Below are 21,793 nucleotides of genomic sequence, written 5' to 3' on the forward strand. Positions count from 1 at the left end.
ACTTTCGTTTTAGGCTTCGCCCCGTTGTTCTATGCGTGGTTTCTCTTAGTTTTATCTGGCTTATTCTCAGTCTCTTCTTTTGTTAGCCCGAATGTCCTAATGATGGCCAGGCCTACCATAGTGTCTCTAAGGCTCGGCTCTACGACCATGGTAACCAGGAGGCCTAACGCTATCTCCCTGATCACAGCTCTCTGTCGTAACAATATATAACATATATAACATATAATATATTATATAATATTATATATATATATACCTTATAATATATAGCACTTTTGTATAATATATAACATACAACTCTATCTGATTTCATTTCATGAGAGCGTTTTGTGCAATTAAAATTGTATTCAAATTAAAATTGTGTTCAAATGTGAAATAATTAGCAAGTAATTGCTAGTCTCTTCTACTACGACGAAAAATGATTTGATACCGATACAATTATTTCGAACTGAGAAAATAAAAAGTGTATATGTATAAAAAGTTTACTGTTTCAGCAGAAGCTATCCATTAAAACTTTGATCACGACAATGCTGGTACTTCTTGATACTGCTACAAACGTATGTTAGTGAAGCACACGACGGTACTTTGTCTGACCAAACGGAGGCAGAATATAGAGGCAATTTCTACATGAGATAATAAAACAAAAAACTGTCCATGTACTGAGCTTTCAGCGCAGTAAAATTTGAAACTGAAAAGGCAAATTTGAAAATTACAAATTAAAAGAACTTAATAGATTTTGAGGTGACTTTTAAAAAACAAACACAAAGATAATATAAATTAATGATAAAGAATACATATTTAGCTTGTTACATGCAATTGCGATAAGGACAAATAAGATAATTAAAAATAAGTCGGTTGAGCTTGGTCAGGTGAACTTGTTTGCGGGCATGCGATTTAAATGTCAAGATTTTAACTCCAGTGCCATTTTAAGGCTAGATTTTAATCGCTATAACTAAACACAGAAACAGAAAATGCAAAACGAGCAAAAGACGAGCGCTGAATATATATAGAAGTTGGATAGATAAATTAAGATTATAGTAAATATTAGACAATTGAGATGTTTTTATGCATAGTCTCAGTTGTAGACATTATATCAGTGAAATTGTGTGAGCAAAATATAAAAAGAACAACATGTAGTTGCAAAGTTGGTAAATATTGTCATAATTTAATGTTTTAATAATAAATTTCAGGTACTGATCATTGAAGCCTGTCGAGGTTATGACCCTAGAACCGAGTGTAATCCAATGACAATGAAAGATGACAATGTCTTGTTGCTGCTTGCAACTAGCTTAAAAGAAAGGATGTGCAGGTGTCTATCTCACAAAACTTGCAGAAACGTTGTGCTCAGCAGACAGCGGAAAATCACTTGATGACATTCATCTCGCAGCTAAAGGCGCTGTCTGACACAAACAAAAACCTCTAAAGCTTGAGACAGTCAAAAAGATCGTTTTGCAAAACTGGACATTTGGACATGAAAAGTGTAAGACATGTTACAAAGAAGCTAAAGAGGTTAGTGGGCACTGTGGTGACTGCTTGAAGCCGATTTGTGACGATTGCTTATTTGAGGGACTCACAGAATATGATGATTTGCAAACGGATATACTGGCTGCTCCTTCTTTTCAACCTATTTGCGAGCAATGCAAATCTTCCAAAAAGGGGAAGGTTGCTGGATAGGACCAAAATTGAGGACGAGTAAGATGAATTAAACAATTTTACATTTTTTGAGTCTAAGATTCATGTAAGTTGGCAGGACAGCAACTTTAAAAAGACTGTTACCTTTTAACATTTTGATTATATTTGCTGACTATATTATGTATGCTGACTCTTATACCATTTCTATATTTCCAGACTATATTCCTATATAATCAAGTTCATATATATATAAGTAGGAAAATACAATGATTATAAGAAAATCTTGTCACAAATAACCAGCACGGTCAACCAAAACAGAGCTAAAATAGAAAAATAGATGATTAAGTAATGCAAAACATTAAGAAAATATAGCATACAATTATATTCCAGCAATCAACATACACCTAGAGTTCATTTAACTGTCTAATAAAACGCTAGCCAGTCCTATAGAAAAACATTAACATGTAACAACTGGGATCTCTAGATGATACATAAAAGAGACATTGCTATTTAGCAGGAATAATGCTTTGTAATATGCATGATGCCGTAAAACAGATATAATGTTACGCAGCAAGCGAAATAATGTGCAGCCAGCTTGATGTTACATGCAATCATAATGGTAATTAGCAAATATGCAATATAGCAAATATACAGTATAGCAAATATGCTATATAGCAAAAAGGCTGTATAGCATAGGTTTTATAGCAAAAACATTACATGGCAAAGAGGCTATATATCAAAGATCCTATGGAGCAAGTGTAATACTACATCAATAGGTAGCCTGTAATATGTTATGTAGCAAAAATGGCCCTATGCAGCAATCATGATGGTATAGAGCAAAAATAATGCTATGGTAGCGAACATGATACTTGTACCAAAATGGAAGCAAACAAGTAATTATTAATGTAAAACATTTTAACAATCTACAGAGTTGCAAGACTGAAAATAAATAAATTAGATAATATGAATACGATACCGGAAGTAGTGGGAATAGAGGAGTGTCAGATGTCTTTCAATGCTTGATCCTTGAAAACTCTCCTCAGGATCTTACCTGATGCAGACTTTGGTATAGCGTCTATGACTCGTATTCCACCTCGTAACTGCTTGTGATTGGATGCCTTCTCTGTAATGAAGCACTCATAAAGTCGAGACAAAAGTTCATTTATGTCTATCAACCTTCGGTTCAGTAATAGGTAGTCCAGTAGCAACGGAATACACAGTGTTATTAGACAATATACAGTAGTACCAGACTATACAGTAGTACCAGACTATACAGTAGTACTAGACAATACAGTAGTACTAGACAATACAGTGTTACCAGACAATATACAGCAGTACCAGACTATACAGTAGTACCAGACAATACAATAGTATCAGACTATACAGTAGTATTAGACTATACAGTAGTACCAAACTATACAGTAGTATAAGACTATACAGTCGTACCAGACTATACAGTAGTACCAGAATATACAGTAGTACCAGACAATATACAGTAGTACCAGACAATATACAGTAGTACCAGAATATACAATAGTATCAGACTATACAGTCGTACCAGATTATATAGTAGTACCAGACTATACAGTACCAGACTGTTTGATAATAACAGTAACTATGCAACAGTAGTATATAAGGAGAGAGTGCAGAGTTCCCTCATAACCACAGTGCGAGGAGATGTAAAGGCTGTCAAACACTAACCCTTCATGTAAGTGTTTATTTCCTCATCAGACGCCGACTGACCAGGTTTAGCAACAATATAAGCTCTTGGAAGCTCGCCCGCCTCATTGCAAGGCACACTTACAACAGCTGAGTCAAGGATCTTCTGATGAGCCAATAGAAGAGCTTCCAACTCTGCTGGAGCAACCTATCACAGAGCAGGACATGGCCACAGGTCTATAGATGCGCTAACTTCGTCTTAAATACATGTTTATGGCATGTATTTACAAATCATGTAAGCCTCACTTCATGTGACAGTTACTTGTAATGATAAACCAGCTGAATACCCGGCGTTGCACCAGTAGTAAATAAAAGTTATTGAACAGAAAATTCATTTTTATTTAATAAAAATTGTCTATCATTCTAACTTTTAAATGAAGGTATTTATTTGATTATTTTTGTACTTTGCCAGCGAGTATGAACCGGCTGACACCTAGTTTTATAACTCCCACAACACCAGAAAGAAGACAAATGATGCATCATACATTTTTTAGGGTTCCGGTCTCCCCAATAGCAAATCAGCCACCAAACTTTTATACAATTTTTAATATTTAAAAAGTTTGATTGCTGTACACAAACATCATGGTATGAAAAGGAAATAGAAATCCTATAAAACTTTATATAAAAATTGTGTTTTGTGCAGTTCAAGAACTACCGAAAAAATAGGACAACAGTAAAAGTGTTTGAAAATTGACTTGCAACAAAATTTACATTACAGTTATTTGGTATCAAAAAGCTCACCATGCTTTACTCTGCACTGTTGGAGGTTCAAAACATGCTGAAATGTGATTACAAGTTCTTAACTTTTTCACTACCGCATTAAATTCGCTAATCTGACCAAATTAATTCAAACGGATTTTCCAAAAATCGATATACCGCTAGTATTTATGCAATATATCGAGAATCAATGCAGATATTGTTTTGAGGAATCAATGCAGGAAGTATTTAGTTAGTGATTTTGATTGGTTGATAGAGTACGAAGCATCTCAGGACATCGCATGTACAAAAGTTCGATTTAAAACTTATCAGCCAGTTTTTAACGATGAACTTGCACGAAATTTTAGTAAACTTTATCAAAGATTATCGGTATTTTCCTATCATTTGCTGATGGTTTTTGATGCTTGACGTGATCTGACTGCCAGGATGTTTCCAAATTTAAATCGACAAAACTTGATCACAGTTAAAATGCTCAGAAGAAAAAGACATGTGCAGACAAAAATGATGTAAATAGTCATATATATTGTTTATAAGTGATAAATATACTGTCTCATAGCATCGGTACCCATCGGTAACCAATGGAATAAATTCTAAAGCAACCTATCTTTACAACATTTAAACCATCTGTAGCAATATATCTGAAGGTATATTAGAAGTTTTATTTGAACAATCATGAACAAATACTAAAGAAAATATATGCCAATAGAGTAGTGTAACGCTACAATTTGAATGCAATAGCCAGTGTCATAATTTAGTGTGAAAAATGGGAAGTGCGACTATTGAAGTCATTTTTGGAAGTCTTTTTTTTCGTTGTAAGGGTAATCAAAAGTTTGGTCGATTTTAATCTTGAAACATCCTGGCAATCAAATCACCCAAAGCGACGTCTAACGGTGGCGTGAGAGAGACTTGGTGGCAACACGTTTGGTATGCTACACTTTTGCGACGCTACGTAAAAAAAATCTCAAAAATATCCATACTTTCTGATAAAATCATTTAAAATTTGACATGGTTGGTAATTGACATTTGACAGCGCTGTCTCATATTCAATATAACAGCTGACACAGTGGCTACTAGATAACCTAAGTTACAGTTTATAGGACAGCGACCTAAATGTACAAAAAGAAACCAATTTTCTCATTACTCATTATTTACCTGCACACCCATTATTTACCTGCACACTCATTATTTACCTGCAAACTCATCATTGACCTGCACACTCATTATTTACATGCACCCTCATTATTTACCTGTACCCTCATTATTTACCCGCACCCTCATTATTTACCCGCACACTCATTATTTACCTGCACACTCGTTATTTACTTGCACACTCATTATTTACCTGCACACTCATTATTTACCTGCACACTCATTATTTACCTGCAAACTCATCATTTACCTGCACACTCATTATTTACCTGCACCCTCATTATTTACATGCACCCTCATTATTTACCTGCACCCTCATTATTCACCTGCACACTCATTATTCACCTGCACACTCATTATTTACCTGCACACTCATTATTTACCTGCACCCTCATTATTTACCCGCACCCTCATTATTTACCTGCACACTCATTATTTACCTGTACACTCGTTATTTACTTGCACACTCATTATTTACCTGCACACTCACTATTTACCTGCACACTCATTATTTACCTGTAAGAACTCATTATTTACCTTTCACACTCATTATTTACCTGAACACTCACTATTTACCTGTACACTCATTATTTACCTGCACACTCATTATTTACCTGCACACCCATTATTTACCTGCACACTCATTATTTACCTGAAAACCTTTATATTTGATGAGCCCCTTCAGTCTATCTACCACGTGGAAAAAGCCCTCGTCGTCATAGTACCCAATATCTCCTACCAAACAATTGGCATAAACATTGCGAACTGTAATTAATTTTACTGAAAGATTAAATATTAAACAGTTATCTCTAACTGTACCAAAGAAAAGTGTTACTACGTAAAAGATCAGAGAATTTTGGAGCATTGCCAGTTCTACACCAATCGCCATCTAGGCAATCAAGAGTTGCCTCCTCATGCCTCCATTCGCTTTTCTTTATGTTAGGACCATGGAAGTATAACTCTCCCTCTGTGTTTACTGATAATGACTTCTCACTATCCAAATCAATTACCTATTTAAAAAGACCATAATATTCAAGGAAGAACTTGAACTTCCATACAACAATACAAAACAAAATGGTATAGCAAATATTGTTTGCAACATTAAAATAATGTTCAAGCAAATAGAATTGATGAAATGCTGGCAGACTCATGCTGGAAAATAAATGAATATGGAAGCAGCTCTAAAGTCCTTATATAGCCTGTTTACAGAGCGTCAGGAGATATTATGGTATCGACCTTGGTAAGATATTTGTAACAATTTCACGAGGTGCTTTCAATTAACTGTACTACAGTATTCCCTCGCTGCTTTGCTGCTCACCTTTCGAGGTTCAGAACTTTGTGGTTAAAATTTATCATTAAAAATAAAAAAACTAAAGAAAACCACTGAAACAATTGAAATACATGAATATACATACGTAAAATGCAGTAATCCTATAAAGTACAAATATGTGACTTTCTTGTAACAGCGAACACAGTTAATCACAAGCGCAAATTGTCAGACCAAATTAAGTCCAAACTACACTCGTACTATCTAAGTGCAATCTCTGGCTTAACATACTGGAACTGAAGTCGAATTATAAACTGAAATTCAAAGAAGATACCTTCAATTTACTCACTTATTATATAGGAAATAAATATGTACAGTATGTTTAAAACCCAGTATAAGTGTTCTGGTATTAAAATTTGTTAAAATGTACTTTAAAAAATTGGTTTGTAATTCACAGGTTTTTACTCATCGTGAGGACGTCTGGTCACCATCAACCACGAAAAGTGAGGGAATATGGTATATACCACCAACATAACAATATCACTGCAACCTTCAGACTACAGTCCTGTTAGCGAGAGGAGAAACTCCAATGTATCTGCAGAATTTAAATGAGCTAGTATGCAAACATTAAAACAATTTTGTGAAGCAAGATTTTGCAACGCTCAATGGACTAATGAAAAGTAAAAGAGAGTAATATTTACAATATAAGAGTGATCATGAGAGACATAGTTGTAATGATGTTTCCAACCAATCAGAACCCTTCAAGTTATTGAGAACACAACTCTTGAAATTCTGATGACTAAACAAGTCACGAATATCATTTTTGTTGATGATTACTAATACGACTAAAAAGTTATACATACGTTAAATAATATAATGTGTATAAATAATTATTTTTTTATATACCGTATTAACCGCTAACCGCTGGATAATATATTTTTCGTTATGATAATGATAAAAATGTGTAACGACTTAAAAGATCAGAGAATTTAGTAGCATTACCAGTTCCAAACCAATCGCCATTCAAGCCAAACCAAACCAAAATATTCAAGAAAGAACTTGAACTTCCATACAATGAAACAAAACATAATGGTATAACGAATATTGTTTGCAAAGTTAAAACAATATTCAATAGAACTGATGAAATGCTGGCAGACTGCTGGAAGATAAATGAAAATGGAAGCAGCATCAGAGACCTTACAGATACTGTTTACAGAGCATGAAGCGATATTATGGTATCAACCTTGGTAGGATACCGGTAACAATTTTACAATGTGCTATCAATTAATTGTACTACAGTTGTCCTTTGCTGCTTCGTGGCTCACCTTTTGAGGTTTCAGTACCTTACGGTTAAAAATTGTTCATTGAAAAAATAAAAAGCAACAACAATTTTTTAAATAACCATTAAAAAATTTAAATACTTAAATATACATCCGTAAAATACGTCAATCTCATAAATTACAAATTTGTGACTTTTTTCTCACAGCCAGCAGAGTTAATCACAGATACAAGTTTTCGGACTTGATAAAGTCCAAACTACACCTATGCAACATACATGTAAGTTCAATCTCTGGCTTAAAATACTGGAACTAAAGTTGAACGATAAACTGAAATTCAATGAAGACAACTCAATTTGCTTATCTAGTGTATAGGAAATAAAAACAATATGCTTACAACCCAGTTTAAGCGTTATGGGGTTAAAGTTTGTTTAAGTTACTTCAAAAAATTGGTTTCTAGTTTACAGATTTTTACTTATCATAAAGACACCCAGTCTTTAGCAACCACAAAAAATTAGAGAATATCGTATATATTACCAACATAATAATATCATAGCGACCCTCAGGCTACAGTCTTTTCAAGTGGCACAGAAACTTCAATGTCTCTGCAGAATTTAAATGAACTAGTATGCAAACATTAAAACAATTTTGTGAAGCCAGATTTCACGGTGCTCAATGAACTAATCCATTGAGCACCGTGAAATTGTCCGCATTGTTATATTTGCAATACAACAATGATTATGTGAGGCACAATTGTGACGGTAATTTTAACCAATCAGAATCTTCAAGTTATTGAGAACACAACTCTTGAGATTCTGATGACTAAACAAGTTTTAAACATCATTGTTGTTGATGATTACTATTTCAAATAAAAAGTTATGCATTCATGCATTAAATAATACCATGTGCATGAATAATAAAATTCTTATATTAACTGCTGGATAATGTTTTTCGTTACATGTCAAAATGATATAAAATGAAAAGACAGAAATCAAGTACTATTGAGTGCGCTGAATTGGCGTGCTTTGAAAGTTGGTAATCTAACATTTGGGATAGTGAATTGTAGGTTGTAGTAACAGAAAGTTCATGAACTGAAACATGATTGTAGATGTAGTAAGTTGAGATCACACAGTAGATAATGATGTTTGTCAAATGTGTGGAAGTATAAGTACAGACAGTCTAGGTATAGTTTATGAAGGATTTTAAAATGTTGTAACACAAGTGCAAAAAATAAATAATTAATGTTTATTATACAACACATTTCAATGGATGTTTAACATTGAGAAGTAAATTATCAAGATTTTTACACGCATAAATCTTACTTAAACCATGCATCACAGCAGTATTGTTTATAATTAGCTATTCGAAAAATGTTGTTGAGGTTTTGGATATTAGATATGGGTCAATCTATAAAGTAAGAATCAGAAATTGGCAGTTTTTAAGTTTTATTCTTTTTCAACTGACACTGAACTGATGTGGATAATGCATCTAGACAACTGACGCTTTGTCATCAACCTCACAGTCACAAATGTCTAGGACTAAATGATTTACTCTCACCGAGTCTCCGTTACGACTAGGACAATATGAAAACATGAATGACACTTTAAACATATATTAAGTTCTAAATTTTTCTAATCAATGATTAAAAATTGATAACATTTATCACTCCAACCAAAAAGTAGAACCAGTTGCACATTCTCGTCAAAGTTTTCATGGTTTTCATGCTTCAGCGTCCCATCCTCAACAATGTGATATGTGATAATTTATGTTTCACATTTTTTGCAACAGAATACCCAATCTCAATATTTTGACAAGGCATGTCCTCAACGATGTCAGCTATTGATATATGCAAGTGCCTTGATGCACGCTCACTGTTTTTTTAATTTGTTATATTTTGTTATGGCTGTGATCATAACACTTAATTGCAAGATCAGCAACGCAGTGTTATTATCTGTTCATCAGGAGATTAATCATGTTATTTTAAGAAAATTCAAAGTCCGCAGTCTAGATCAATTCTCAAAAACAATCAAATGTTGGCTATGACCAAATGTTTACTTTCACCAAATATTTGCTACGAATATGAAAATAATTACACTTTATCGATTATTCATATATAATATCAATTATTAATAAAGATTTCAACTTGATACAAGAATTTTGATGAGATAGATTGAGTTTCTAACTTGTTACAAGAGTGTTGATGGAACAAACTGAACTTTTAACTTGCGACAATAGCATTGGTAAGATAGACTAAATTTTCCACTTGATAAGAGAGTGTTGATCAAATAGACTGAGTTTTCAATTTGATTTGAGGGCGTTGGTGAGATAGACTAAATTTTCAACTAGATTTGAGAGTTTAAATGAAATAGACCAAATCCCTAACTTAAGAAAAAGGTTTTAGTGACCTTAAGAAAGTGCCTCACCGAAAATGAGGGTGCCGTCAACAAAGACAGTTTCACAAATGATAGTGGCCTACCTTAGCCTTGACATTAGCTAGCAATAATCCGGCTGAGCCAGAACTGGTTTTCCGTTACATACTAAAAAGAAGAAAAAAGAATGACCATACAGAAATCAAAAAACATTAAGTGAGTTGAAATAAAGTGTTATGAAAGTTGATAATCTTTTAGTACTGTATAGGAGTCAGGATAGTGAATTGTAGTAACAGAAAGTTCATAAACTGAAACACATGATGGTAGGCATAGTGTGTTGGCGTCACGAAGTAGAAAACAATGTTTTCTTATGTGTAGAAAGATGCGTACAAATATTTTGGCTTGAGGCTCAAAATGATAGCTCAAACTCTTTGAAATTTACATTTGTTGATTGTGAGAAACCTAAGTTACTTCTGTTTTAATTGTAAGTTTTAAACTCTGGCTGCTAAAAGGATTTATTTAGTTCTGTGCAAACTATTAATAGTAGTAGTCCGAGATAGACTTTGTCAGAATCCTGGGAAGATTCTACACTTGTGCAGATTCCTTTCTGTAGCGTATTTGTATCTTAGTTTTGTACATTCTATTTGTACTCTCTGAGTGGTGAAACTAGAGTATGAGCTCTGGTAGTCTAGTGTTATGCAATCTGTCAGCATGTTGAATGTTACATGTTGAATGCTGATTATTGGGAGGATTTATTTAGTTCTGTTCTAAAATGTTAAGATGTGTAGTATCAGTTACAGCTCTGTATGTTGGCAGGTATTTATTAGTGTTAGTTATTATTCTGTTGCCAGCTAGATTCAAAGAGTGCTTAAGAACACAGGCCATGACTTGATTGTGGAAATTCCCAGTTCAGCCCAAGATGCGACACTGAGTGATGGACCGCTAGGCTACAGTTATACTGTCTATAAGATAGTTATACACTTTGGCAGCAAGGACACTCAAGGCAGCGAGCATAGAATAGAAGGAAAAACCTTTCCAGCTGAGGTATGTCTACTGATAACTCGTTCGTTAGTTTGATTCTTTTTAAAATACTTATGACTGTCACTGTTGCTATTATTCATATTCCTCCTTGCAAAAGGAGTTATTTCCTCTACTTGTGAGTAGACAACTCTATTTAATATTTATTTAATTTGTTTAAATTTGCTACCATCCTAGCAATAATCTACTGTAACCCTCTTCTTTCTGACTTGCTGCTTAAATTGACTCAAGACTCATTACAAAACCAAAATTATGACTACAATAGCTCTGTAAGTTTTAACAAGTTATCGACCAAATAGACCCACTGCTTTGAAGTCTCTATTGATATTCAGTAAAAACAACTGCTACATATAAATACATGCAAATGATTATTGCAGAGGTTGCTGCTTAAAAAGACTAAAGATCAAAATTAAGTTGAAATTTAAGGGTTAGTAAGTTTATTCTTTTAAACGTTGGTATACATGATTGTGTGATGGCCAAGTTTAATTTTCATGCTGAAACATATCTCTTTGAAACAACTGTAGTTTGTTTACAGTGGATTAGTATCATTCATGCTATAGCTGTTTAGACAACTGCTAAATGTAAGTTTACTTCAGTATAAAATCACCCTGTAAATAACAGCGTTGGCATATCTTAATCTAGAGTGTATATATATATTTCTCAAAGTTTGTATCTCTGTATGTCTGTCTGTTGGAAATCCGGCTATAGCTATTATTAGAGCAGCTTAGCTTGACAACAATAAAGACTAAAATTCATGGAATTTCATGGAAATTCATGGAATTCTTACTGTCATTGGAAGCCTAACCTTATTAACTAGCTTAGTGGAGTTTCCATTGGCAATATGCCAGGCCACTAGCTTGAAAGGTACAGTTGTTTGACAAAGTTTTAAAACCTTTACAGTTGTTTTTATTTCTCTTTTAATTTAGTTCAACTACACGGACACACTTCTCTCATGATATGTAGTTTGAAAGTTAAAATGGCAAATGTTGTTATATGTTAAATACAAATAAATTTTCTGTCCAAAGACTCTTCTATTACACGGGCAACGCCGGGTGGCACAGCTAGTGCAGTTATATATGAGCTCATTTTGCAATTTCATCTAAAGTTTATTCTCAGGTCCAGATTATAGCCTACAACAATGATTTCTATCCAAACTCAACATCAGCTGCGGATGCACATGCTGACCTTGCTATCTTGTCGCTGATAATCGGGCTCAACAAAAGCAGTAATTGAGACATAATTGACAGTGCCTCCAGCGTACAATATAAAGGTAGACCTCTCAATTGCTACCTGCTAGTTCACAAGATGTTAAATAAGAAACCAATAATAAACTCCAGAAACAAAAAGATTCAAAATGAGTCTTGCCTTTGACATTTACTGTCATTTGCTTACATATATTTTGCAGACACGCTTTAAACCATTAGTAACATCATTTCGTGTAGAATTTGCAACAAATTTAAATAAACTGCTAAATAAAAAAACTTGGTTTGAACTTTGCTCTATATATGTTTTTGCTATAGTATCAGTAGAGACTTCAATGTAGTGTCTTTCTCGTGACTAAAACCATTCCAAGATTTTGGACTTTGGTTTAAATTTGCAACAAATATCCCAAACAATTTTTGAGAATTTAAAAAGTTTATCTGTAAGATATACATATGTTTTGAATCTTCAAAATTATCAAATACTCTAAATAATCGTATTAAATCATTAAAATATATATAATATAATAAGATATATATTAAATATATATATATTTAATATATATTGAATATATACATACATATATTTAACATACCTTATAAATTATAACATAATTAAATGATACAATTTATAATAATTTAATGTATATATTTACATAGATTATATCAAAATTAATATAAATATATTTAGGTATACATTTCACAGACCAATATTTTAAATAATCATAAGTCAAAAAACTTTGGATTATTTGTTACAAATTTGAACTGAAACACAAAATCTTGAGTAGGTATTTGGTCTCCAGATTGAATAGGCAGGTTTTACCTCCATGGAAAACCCACGCTTCACTCCTGTACTGCATGAATAGAAAAGGTGATTTGGCCAATTAGAATGCGCAAACATGATGTCAAAAGTTCTCATTAAATAAATAATCTTGCTTCGATGCTGCTACATCACCACTACACATGTAAATTTTCATTAGTTTGTAACGTGTAGCAAAGACTGGGTTACAAGCAAATGGCATCATTTTGTATAATGGCTTTTAGTTTGTTTTAGTTTTGAAGGTCTACTAAAAAGGTTTGCCTTGATAAAAAGCTAGGCATAGTCTAAAATTACTATGTAACTTTTTTACCTCATTGCGGACAATAGAAAAGGTAACTGCAGTTTATTAAAAACGTACGCGAATATATTTCCAATGTATTAAGCAACAAAATAGTTCAGTAACAATACTTCATTTTATCAAAATGCTTGTCAAAGTCTACATGTGTTTGCAGTAAAAAATCACATATGAAAAGCCTGAGGTTTTTTATCATTGAAAACCGCTAATTGCTCTTTAGAGATATCTGCAATAGTGCCAAAAGTTTAAAATGATAAAATGGAGGATAGGAAATGTTTAGGCTAACACAGCTTGTGAATATTGCTCCGCAGGTGAAACCAAGTCATTGGTTAAGTTTTCAGTACATGATCTCTTACCTGAAACCCATAATTACGTGACATACGAGGGATCAGTGACTCGGCCTGGATGTTTGAGATTGTAACATGGATTATCATGAACAAGCCTGTCTACATTACTCCTGAACAGGTATGTCTGTCTACATTAAACTTAAATAGGTATATGTGCTGACATAACCACAAAACAGGTATGTGTGTCTAGGTCAACGCTCAACATATAGACATGTGTCTACATCACCCCTGAATGGGTAAGTGTGTCAACATTGTCCCTGAAAAGGTAGGTGTTTCTACATTATCCCTGAACAGGTAGGTGTGTGTCTACATTACCCCAGAACGGTTATGTGGGTCTATATCATTCCTGAACAGGTATGCGTGTCCCCATCACCACTGAACTGGTGTGTAGTGTGTGTGGTGTTTGTGTGGTGTGTGTGTGGTGTGTGTGCGGGTGCGTGTGCGTGTGTGTAGTGTGTGTCTTCATCACCTTTAAACAGGTATGTATGTTTACATTGCGCCTGAACAGAAAGGGGTGTGTTTACATTTCCTCTGAGCAGTTATGTGTGTTTAGGTCACCCTTCAACAGATATGCATGTGTCTACACCATCCCTGAATGGGTATGTATTTCTTCTTTACCCATGAGCAAGTGTGTGTGTCTTCATCCCCTTTGAACAGGTATGTGTACACCTATATTATTCGTAAACAAGTATGTGTGCCTGCATTACCCCTGAATAGGTAGGTGAGTGTCTACATTACCACTGATTAGTTTTGTGCGTCTATATCATCCCTGAGCAGGTATGTGCGTGTTTACATTACAGCTGAACAGTTATGTGTGTCTACACCATTACTCAACAGGTAGGTGTGTTTCTATATCACCCCTGAACAGGTACTGGTTTTGTGGCAACATTGCATTCATAATTTTGTTATGTAATCTTATCAGAAGTATAAAAAGTTTGTGTTAAGGTAAAAATTTAAGATCTGAGAAAATTTGTTTTGTCTAAATTGTCACATGAATATGAACTCAGCAAACAGAAAACAAGCAACAGGCATAGCAAGATTTTTGTAGTTATTCTGATGTATTGCTAGTCCCAAACATGTGTTCAGTGTTAATGTGCTGCTTCGTTAGAAATTCTAGTCTAGAAGTTTTTGTCGGCACGTTGCAGACCGAGTGAGATTTTACTCAATCTGACAAGCTGAAACATGTGTCATTGTATGCTTGTGTTATTGTAAGTAACATGTGTTATTGTAAGTATACATGCTGCAATCTTGTATGGCACAACAGGCAGCAAACAGCTGAACAATAGCGAGGCCATGTTTAGTAAGTAACAATGTTTGCAGCTAGGACTGCTTCGGCAGACTGTAAACACGAAGAAGGACTCATCAGTGAAGTCATCACTCTATGACAACTACAGACCAGTGCAAAGTGTTAACAGAAGGGCTGTAAGAACAAATATCAACTTTCCACAGCAGGTCTGTTTATGATTGATAACATAACGACATTACATAACATGTGCTAGCTGATTAAACATGGAATAAGTTGTTACTTATGATAGAGACATATTCAATATTTCTAAATCAAGGTTTCTCTGGCTGCAAAATATTACAACTTGGGAGTTATCTTTCCTTTAAAATTATAGTTCTAACTCTTTTTTAAGTACTGATAACTCTTAACAATGAATAACCACACCGCAAACCCAAAGGCCTAAGCACACAGAGGTACAGGTCAACTAATTCTCTGTTACGCCACTTAGGTGCTTCTTGAACAAGCGTTGATTATTTCTTCCAAATACCTCTGGACAAGTCCTGCAAGTGGAAAGCTATTTTAAGAAGTACGCATATGACACACCTAGATCTATATATGCTGAAGCTCTGAGAGTTTGCAGGTTCATACCATTCCTTTCCTTTTTTTATTTAAGACCGTAGTTCACTGCATGAGTTATAATGTTTTGTGTTTGTAGACAAGCATGGCAGGTGCTTTGCCAAGAAGTCTTGATGACATGCTAAACGTATTACTTTCCTCCATCACACACACTCTCTGCGTTTTTGTTACAGAAATCTACAGCTTGCGATTTTAAGATGGAAAAGTCCTACACCGGTATGATTAGCAGCCTCCTTGCATCGTTGTCACCAGCTTCATTTACACACATTAGTTAGCCTCTGAGCACAGTTGTAGTTTAGTTTTTGAACCTAGTCATTCAGAGCATAGTATAGCCACCCTCACACACTTGGAGGCAATAATTAACCAGTTATTGAAACAGCCATTCACAGAGGCAAACAAAGTTCATTGTAGGTTTTGTTGAGTGAAGGAAATGATTTGACAAACTTTGTTTAAAATGATATGTTAAAGGTTTGCACTTGTCTAAAATTCATCTCACCAACATATTATCACCTATTGACTTGAAGCACTTCTATAAACTCTAGATTGGTTTGACACAGAAGGTAACACCGTGGCCATAACAAAAAAGGTGATAACAAGATTCTTGATAAAGGTTTCAGTATGAAGAAACATTAACTAATCTTCAGTGAATATCAAGTCATGACAAATGTATCGAGACAGTTACAAGAAAAAAATTCAGTAAAATACTTTTACTACCAAGGATCCTTGTAACTTGTGTCTGAAGTATAAGCTTGATATACAAACTTTAGAGATCAAGCATGAGCTCTGTAGCTCAAGTACCTTCAACAACCAAAACGCTCTTTCATTATAAATAATTAAACAAATTCCTCAATATATCCTAGTTTATGTTGCGTATTCACTCACCACGACTGAACTCAAAAAGCAGGAAGAAGCATGCCCTCATATACACCCTTCTCGACATCTATTTAGCTGTTCCTTAGCTTTATCAATAAGCTGAAAAACCTACATAATCCTGCAAGCCTGTGTGAGAGGCTTTGCCTCCCAAAGCCTATCTGGCTTTCTTAGCCCAAGTACCTGTAACATAGTCAGGCGCACAAGAGACGCCTGCATATACAACAGTTTATTACATGGGAGTAAGTTCCTTGGCCAAAGTAATCTACTTCTCGATACGATCCTAAAATTCATTAAAACATTATTATTATTGTTGTTGTTATTAAACCTTATTGATGATATACAAGGCTGCTGTCTTTTAGCTTTTACTTGGATAAATTTAATCAAAAACATTTACCAGTCATTTATGAAATTATAAAAGACGTCACCCATGAAAGTGCGCAATTTGCTGTTTTATTTGACTTGTTATTAAAAATTATCTTATCATTTTTAGCAGACAACTTGGGATATTGCTTTTTCCATGAGGAAATAATATTAAATTGTCATAAAAAGATGTCTTTTCCTACATTTTCATCATAATTACTGCAACTTATGATAAGCAGTTGCTTCATATTTGTACAAACCATTATTCAGGAGAAGGTTTCATTTAAGGAGCCAACCAGACAGAATCAGTTTGAAAATCTCACAACTGTCCATGCCATTCCCCTCCTTCACCAAATATCAATTTTAGTTTTATAAACTCTCATCGTGCCACTAAAATACCATATCTATGGTTGAGTTTGTCTTCTGTAGGCGGTGTCATCGTGTGGAAGCATTTTTATAACTCAGATTTCTCTGAGAACTTTTCATTAAATATTAGCAGGTGAGATTATTACTAAGTGATGACGACTTCTACTACAGCATTTAAAAAGCAGGCATGCATGTTAAAAATGTTAGTGATTAAAAATAAACACAATCTATTTTTGTGTGGGAAAGCTTAAAAAATGTTTAACAATAAAGTTCAGCCGTTCAAAAAATTGCAAAAATATAAAAAATAAATATATGTATATGTTTGCTGTACATATAAATATAAAACATTGTAAAATAATTGGCTGCCATAATCTGTCAGCATTTGCAAGTAAAGCAAGGCTTAGCAGTACTCATCAAAAAACAAAAATATGTTTCTATCTCAGGAAACCCACAGATTTTAGAAGCACTCAATCCAATTCTATAGAGCAGCTTTGCTGTCTGCTCATCTGGTCTGCTAATTTAGTCTGAACTTGAACCAGCAGTAAAATATGATGCCAGGCCGAAGAAAGGAAGTTTTATTTTCTGATATTTATGAAACCCGAATAAAATAATTATGAACTAACTGTCCTCAGATATTATTCTACATGTATAATTTGTTCAGTGTTAAGAAGTTATGTTATTTTTTCTCTATTTTAATATATTGTAAACGATTGCTGCGCTATAATATATACATTTAACTCTCTTTAGATGATTTGCCTCGGCTGGTTTTTCCATGGTAGCACCAACTTTCTACTCAGTTTTATAAAATATCCAATATAATTTTAAAAAGGTCGTTATATACAGACAACATTTGCAAAATGTGAAATGAAATATAAAAGGGCTTGTTAGCAATCAGCCAAAATACAATACGTACAGAGGATTCTTGTTCAACTTAGAAATGACCATGAAAAGACGACATTTTTTATTAGTTGAGGACAGTTCTAACTTTTTACTTTAATTGTTTGAACAAACTACATAAAAGGTACTTGTTACCGTACTTTATTTACATGAAAACATGCCATAAAACCTTGTGACACATTTTTCAATTTATTTTTGTGCTTTATAACAGTAAATATGCCGGCCTACCATGCAAAACTTTGTGTCTTGTAATCATAGATTTAATAGAGTGAGAGTTTTATGAAGTAAAAAAAAACACAAAAACAAGATATGAACACTCGGAAACACATGTATATGTCACATAAATATTAAAACGCAAAGATGAGGCCACACTTACAATAAAAGGCTATGGGCCGAGCAGGCAAAAAAAGCTCTTGAAATGATGGCAGTTTCAGTGGCAATTTCTGCAGGGATTCAGACTAATTTTAATATGGCGATTTCAAAACTGAAAAGTTGCCGCAGCTGTCATTCCAACTTCTATGAGAAATTTAATAAAAACTATATTTTAGAAATTATCTCCCCTGTAAATAATATTTGTTCCATAGAAGCATCAGATTTGCAATTTTTTATCATCGTTATTTTGCAGTGACTTAGGATGTCAGTAGTGAAATCAAAATTTATCTTTTTTTTATTTTCGAAAGTTCCATATCCTACGATTATTACAAACACATGTTAACTATATACATGTACAGTATTTACGTATATGTACATGTGTATATAAGTGTATGGTTTAATAGCTTCATTTTACAAAAAAAATTCGAAACACTGTAATTATTTTTTTATAATCTGACACTGACCAGATTCACAGAACATGCTATCGGAGACTGACTAACAACAACAAAATTAGGCTTGCTAGGAGCAAACACAGTGAGGTGAGTATTTTTTTAAACTTGAGATATTTTACCACTTAAAAATTAAAGGTGAGATAACGGAACGTATAATTATTCTATAAAACAAGTAATATGTAATTTAATTACATAATTATTAATTATGATTAAGATGAAAGGAATGCTGACATGGTAATGTGTACAAACCAATAGTGGTGGCTACTGATCAAGATGCTTGTATTCAGTTTAAAAAAATAACTTAATTTCCATCCAGCTAGGCATTAATCATTAGTCTTGCCCTTGTTTACCAAATGGAAAAATCATGCATGTATTCGCTCTAGTTTATTGGTCTAAACTGACTAAGTGATTTCCCCAGTCAATGTTGTCCTGGCATTCATTTAGCTACCCTAGCACTTTTTTATTACTGCTGAACCGAACATGAGGAATCTAATTATGTTTGCTCTACTGCATTTGTTTTCACATCACTATATTTTCGCAGTCATCAGAGCTGTGAAATTGAGTTGCAGCAAAACTTTACTCTGAATGCTACTCACGAAACTAAATACTAGCGAAATATAAGTGTCTTAGGGTACATGAAGAGAATCGGAAACTTGCTACTCATGATACACCTTGTAAAGATGAGGACGAGCCAAAGAAAATCACAAGATCCAATTCTGCTGTCCACTCATAGGCATCAAAACCTACATTTAAACAAATAAGCATGGTTTGAAAATAAGGTGCAGTACTACTCACACAAATCAACTACTTGCAAAGCTGTCCTTCATGTGGCCAAAACTGTGTCTGCTGGTATGTTCACCTACACTGTAAATTAACCTAAGATATGATTTCTTCAGTTGCTTTGACTATGATGAAGTAATTGATAAGTAATTGATAATTATTGCCCTGTATAGTTTGCAGACCAACTTGTACGAGTAGGGCATCAATGCTCATATACCCCTACAAGCAACTATGGCCCTCACAACGGATTTAAACTCCTATTGACATCTTCAAGCATGGTTTCCAGTAAACAACTTGATAATTTTGAGAGAGGTGCACCTGTCTGCATATGCAGATAGATTGAAGAATGTTGCTATCATCAAACAGGAAGAACGTGTAATTTGTAGAACCTTGATCAAGATGTGGTTGCTTTAGAGATGGCCTTTCATAATAAATGTTATGACAGGTATATCTGCGTAATTCTTGATACACAACTGCATAAGTAATGAAAATGTTGATCAATCTTGCCTCAACAGAATCAATTAAGATCACTACTTACATTTGGTATCTTAAAACTTTTTATAAAGGAGACAAGCGGAGAGCTGTGCCTCTAACTACAGTTTGTGGATACTACAGTCCAGGTTCCTAGAGGGCAACTGAGTTAGAAACCTTCTCAAAGGACTAGTTCATATCTTTGGCAGACATGATCAAACTACCATAAATGCAGCGACGCCAAGCTGTTGAGGATGTGGGGCCATCCTCGTGGATGCCATAGGGCTTATCCAAACCCTGCTTGCCAGTGCCCTTCCTTCAATGTTCCCTCAACTTGCTGATGCCATTATTGATGTGCTTATTGCTGATGCTAAAAAGTACAAGGCTGCTTGTGTGGATTTTGTTATCGAAAACTATTGCAAGAATAGACCTATTAAAGCTACTAAGCTCGGAGATAAACTTCCATTGCGAAAATCTCATAGGTTTGCACAGTTTCTCTAGCTGTGATGCAGTTTCATCCTTTGCAGGTTAAGGGAAAAATATTCATAGGAAACTTATTAAAACAGAAGTCGACTTTCAGCAGGCAATGAAAGGACTGAGAATCATTTAAGTTTCGGGGGAACTTTATTCTCTCTGTGAGACTTACACATGCAGACTCTATGGCCAAGAAGATAGCACCCAGGAAAATTGCACAGACCTAAACTGACTAAGGGACAAGCTTTTTGTGTCTAGGTCTAGGCCAGTCAGTCCCTTCCTCCCTTCAATAGCTGAAAAAACATGTGCATTGTGTCAATTATGTAGCAGCTGCCTACATGTATATGGAAAGAGGCAACAATACAACTTGCCACTGCACCATTTCAATCTTTACACGGGTGGATACTGGGTAAGAAAAACGATGAGTATGCAATAAAGTGTCATACGAGAATCATCACCCCACCTGATATTCTACCAGCAGTTCTATGGAAGTGTCAAAAATATAAGTGGCGAAGAAACTGATGTGCCGGTATCATGGCAAAGCTGCCTTACACAGAGCTTTGCACATGCACTAAAGCAAAACTGAAGCAGGAGTAGAAGAGGATGTCGATAGTGAGGACAATGACTAAAAACTCAACATTTTGGACAAATAGTTAGGATATGCGATATTTTGAAATATCCCAACTCGTTTTGTAAGACTGTTGATATTAGCTACTAATAATACTACTAATAATAATGCTAATAATAATCACCAATTATTATCTTCGATGATTCATCAGTGTCAGGCTATAAAGCGTAGTTATAGTGTTTTGAATTTTTTTGTACAATAAAACTATTAAACCATGTACAATTATATACACATGTACACATACGCATTGATAATTATATAGTTTACATGTGCGAGCAACAATCGTAGGATATGGAATCTTCGAAAACAGATAAAAGATGAATTTTCACTTCACCGCTGAGATCTTCAATTACTGCAAAATAATTATGATGAAAAGTTGCAATCTGATGCTTCTAAGGAAGAAATCTCATTTACAGAGGGTATAAGTCCT

The 21,793-nt window shown here is 34.2% G+C and overlaps 1 protein-coding gene and 1 pseudogene across 1 annotated transcript; one reads left to right on the forward strand and one right to left on the reverse strand.

Moving 5' to 3' along the window:
- Nucleotides 1-1,819: 1,819 nt before the first annotated feature.
- LOC137407107 (luciferin 4-monooxygenase-like) lies at nucleotides 1,820-7,507 on the reverse strand. Its single transcript, XM_068093710.1, has 5 exons — nucleotides 7,487-7,507; nucleotides 6,056-6,227; nucleotides 5,870-5,952; nucleotides 3,334-3,499; nucleotides 1,820-2,755 (listed from the first exon to the last, which is right to left on the reverse strand). The coding sequence occupies exons 1-5, from the start codon at nucleotides 7,505-7,507 to the stop codon at nucleotides 2,634-2,636; spliced, it is 564 nt and encodes a 187-aa protein (XP_067949811.1). The 3' UTR covers nucleotides 1,820-2,633.
- Nucleotides 7,508-7,716: 209 nt separating this feature from the next.
- On the forward strand, nucleotides 7,717-20,762 carry LOC137407108 (carbonic anhydrase-related protein 10-like; annotated as a pseudogene).
- The last annotated feature ends 1,031 nt before the right edge of the window (nucleotides 20,763-21,793 follow it).

This window comes from Watersipora subatra, chromosome 10 (genome assembly GCF_963576615.1).
Source record: "Watersipora subatra chromosome 10, tzWatSuba1.1, whole genome shotgun sequence".
In the NCBI taxonomy this organism is placed as follows: Eukaryota; Metazoa; Bryozoa; class Gymnolaemata; order Cheilostomatida; family Watersiporidae; genus Watersipora; species Watersipora subatra.

Coding starts and splice junctions, on each gene's coding strand:
- LOC137407107 (XM_068093710.1), bottom strand. CDS start 7,507: ATGGCGATTGGTTTGGAACTG. Junction 5,953..6,055: donor AAAATTCTCTGATCTTTTAC/GTAGTAACACTT, acceptor ATTGTTTGGTAG/GAGATATTGGGTACTATGAC. Junction 3,500..5,869: donor TCAAATATAAAGGTTTTCAG/GTAAATAATGAG, acceptor GCTCTGTGATAG/GTTGCTCCAGCAGAGTTGGA.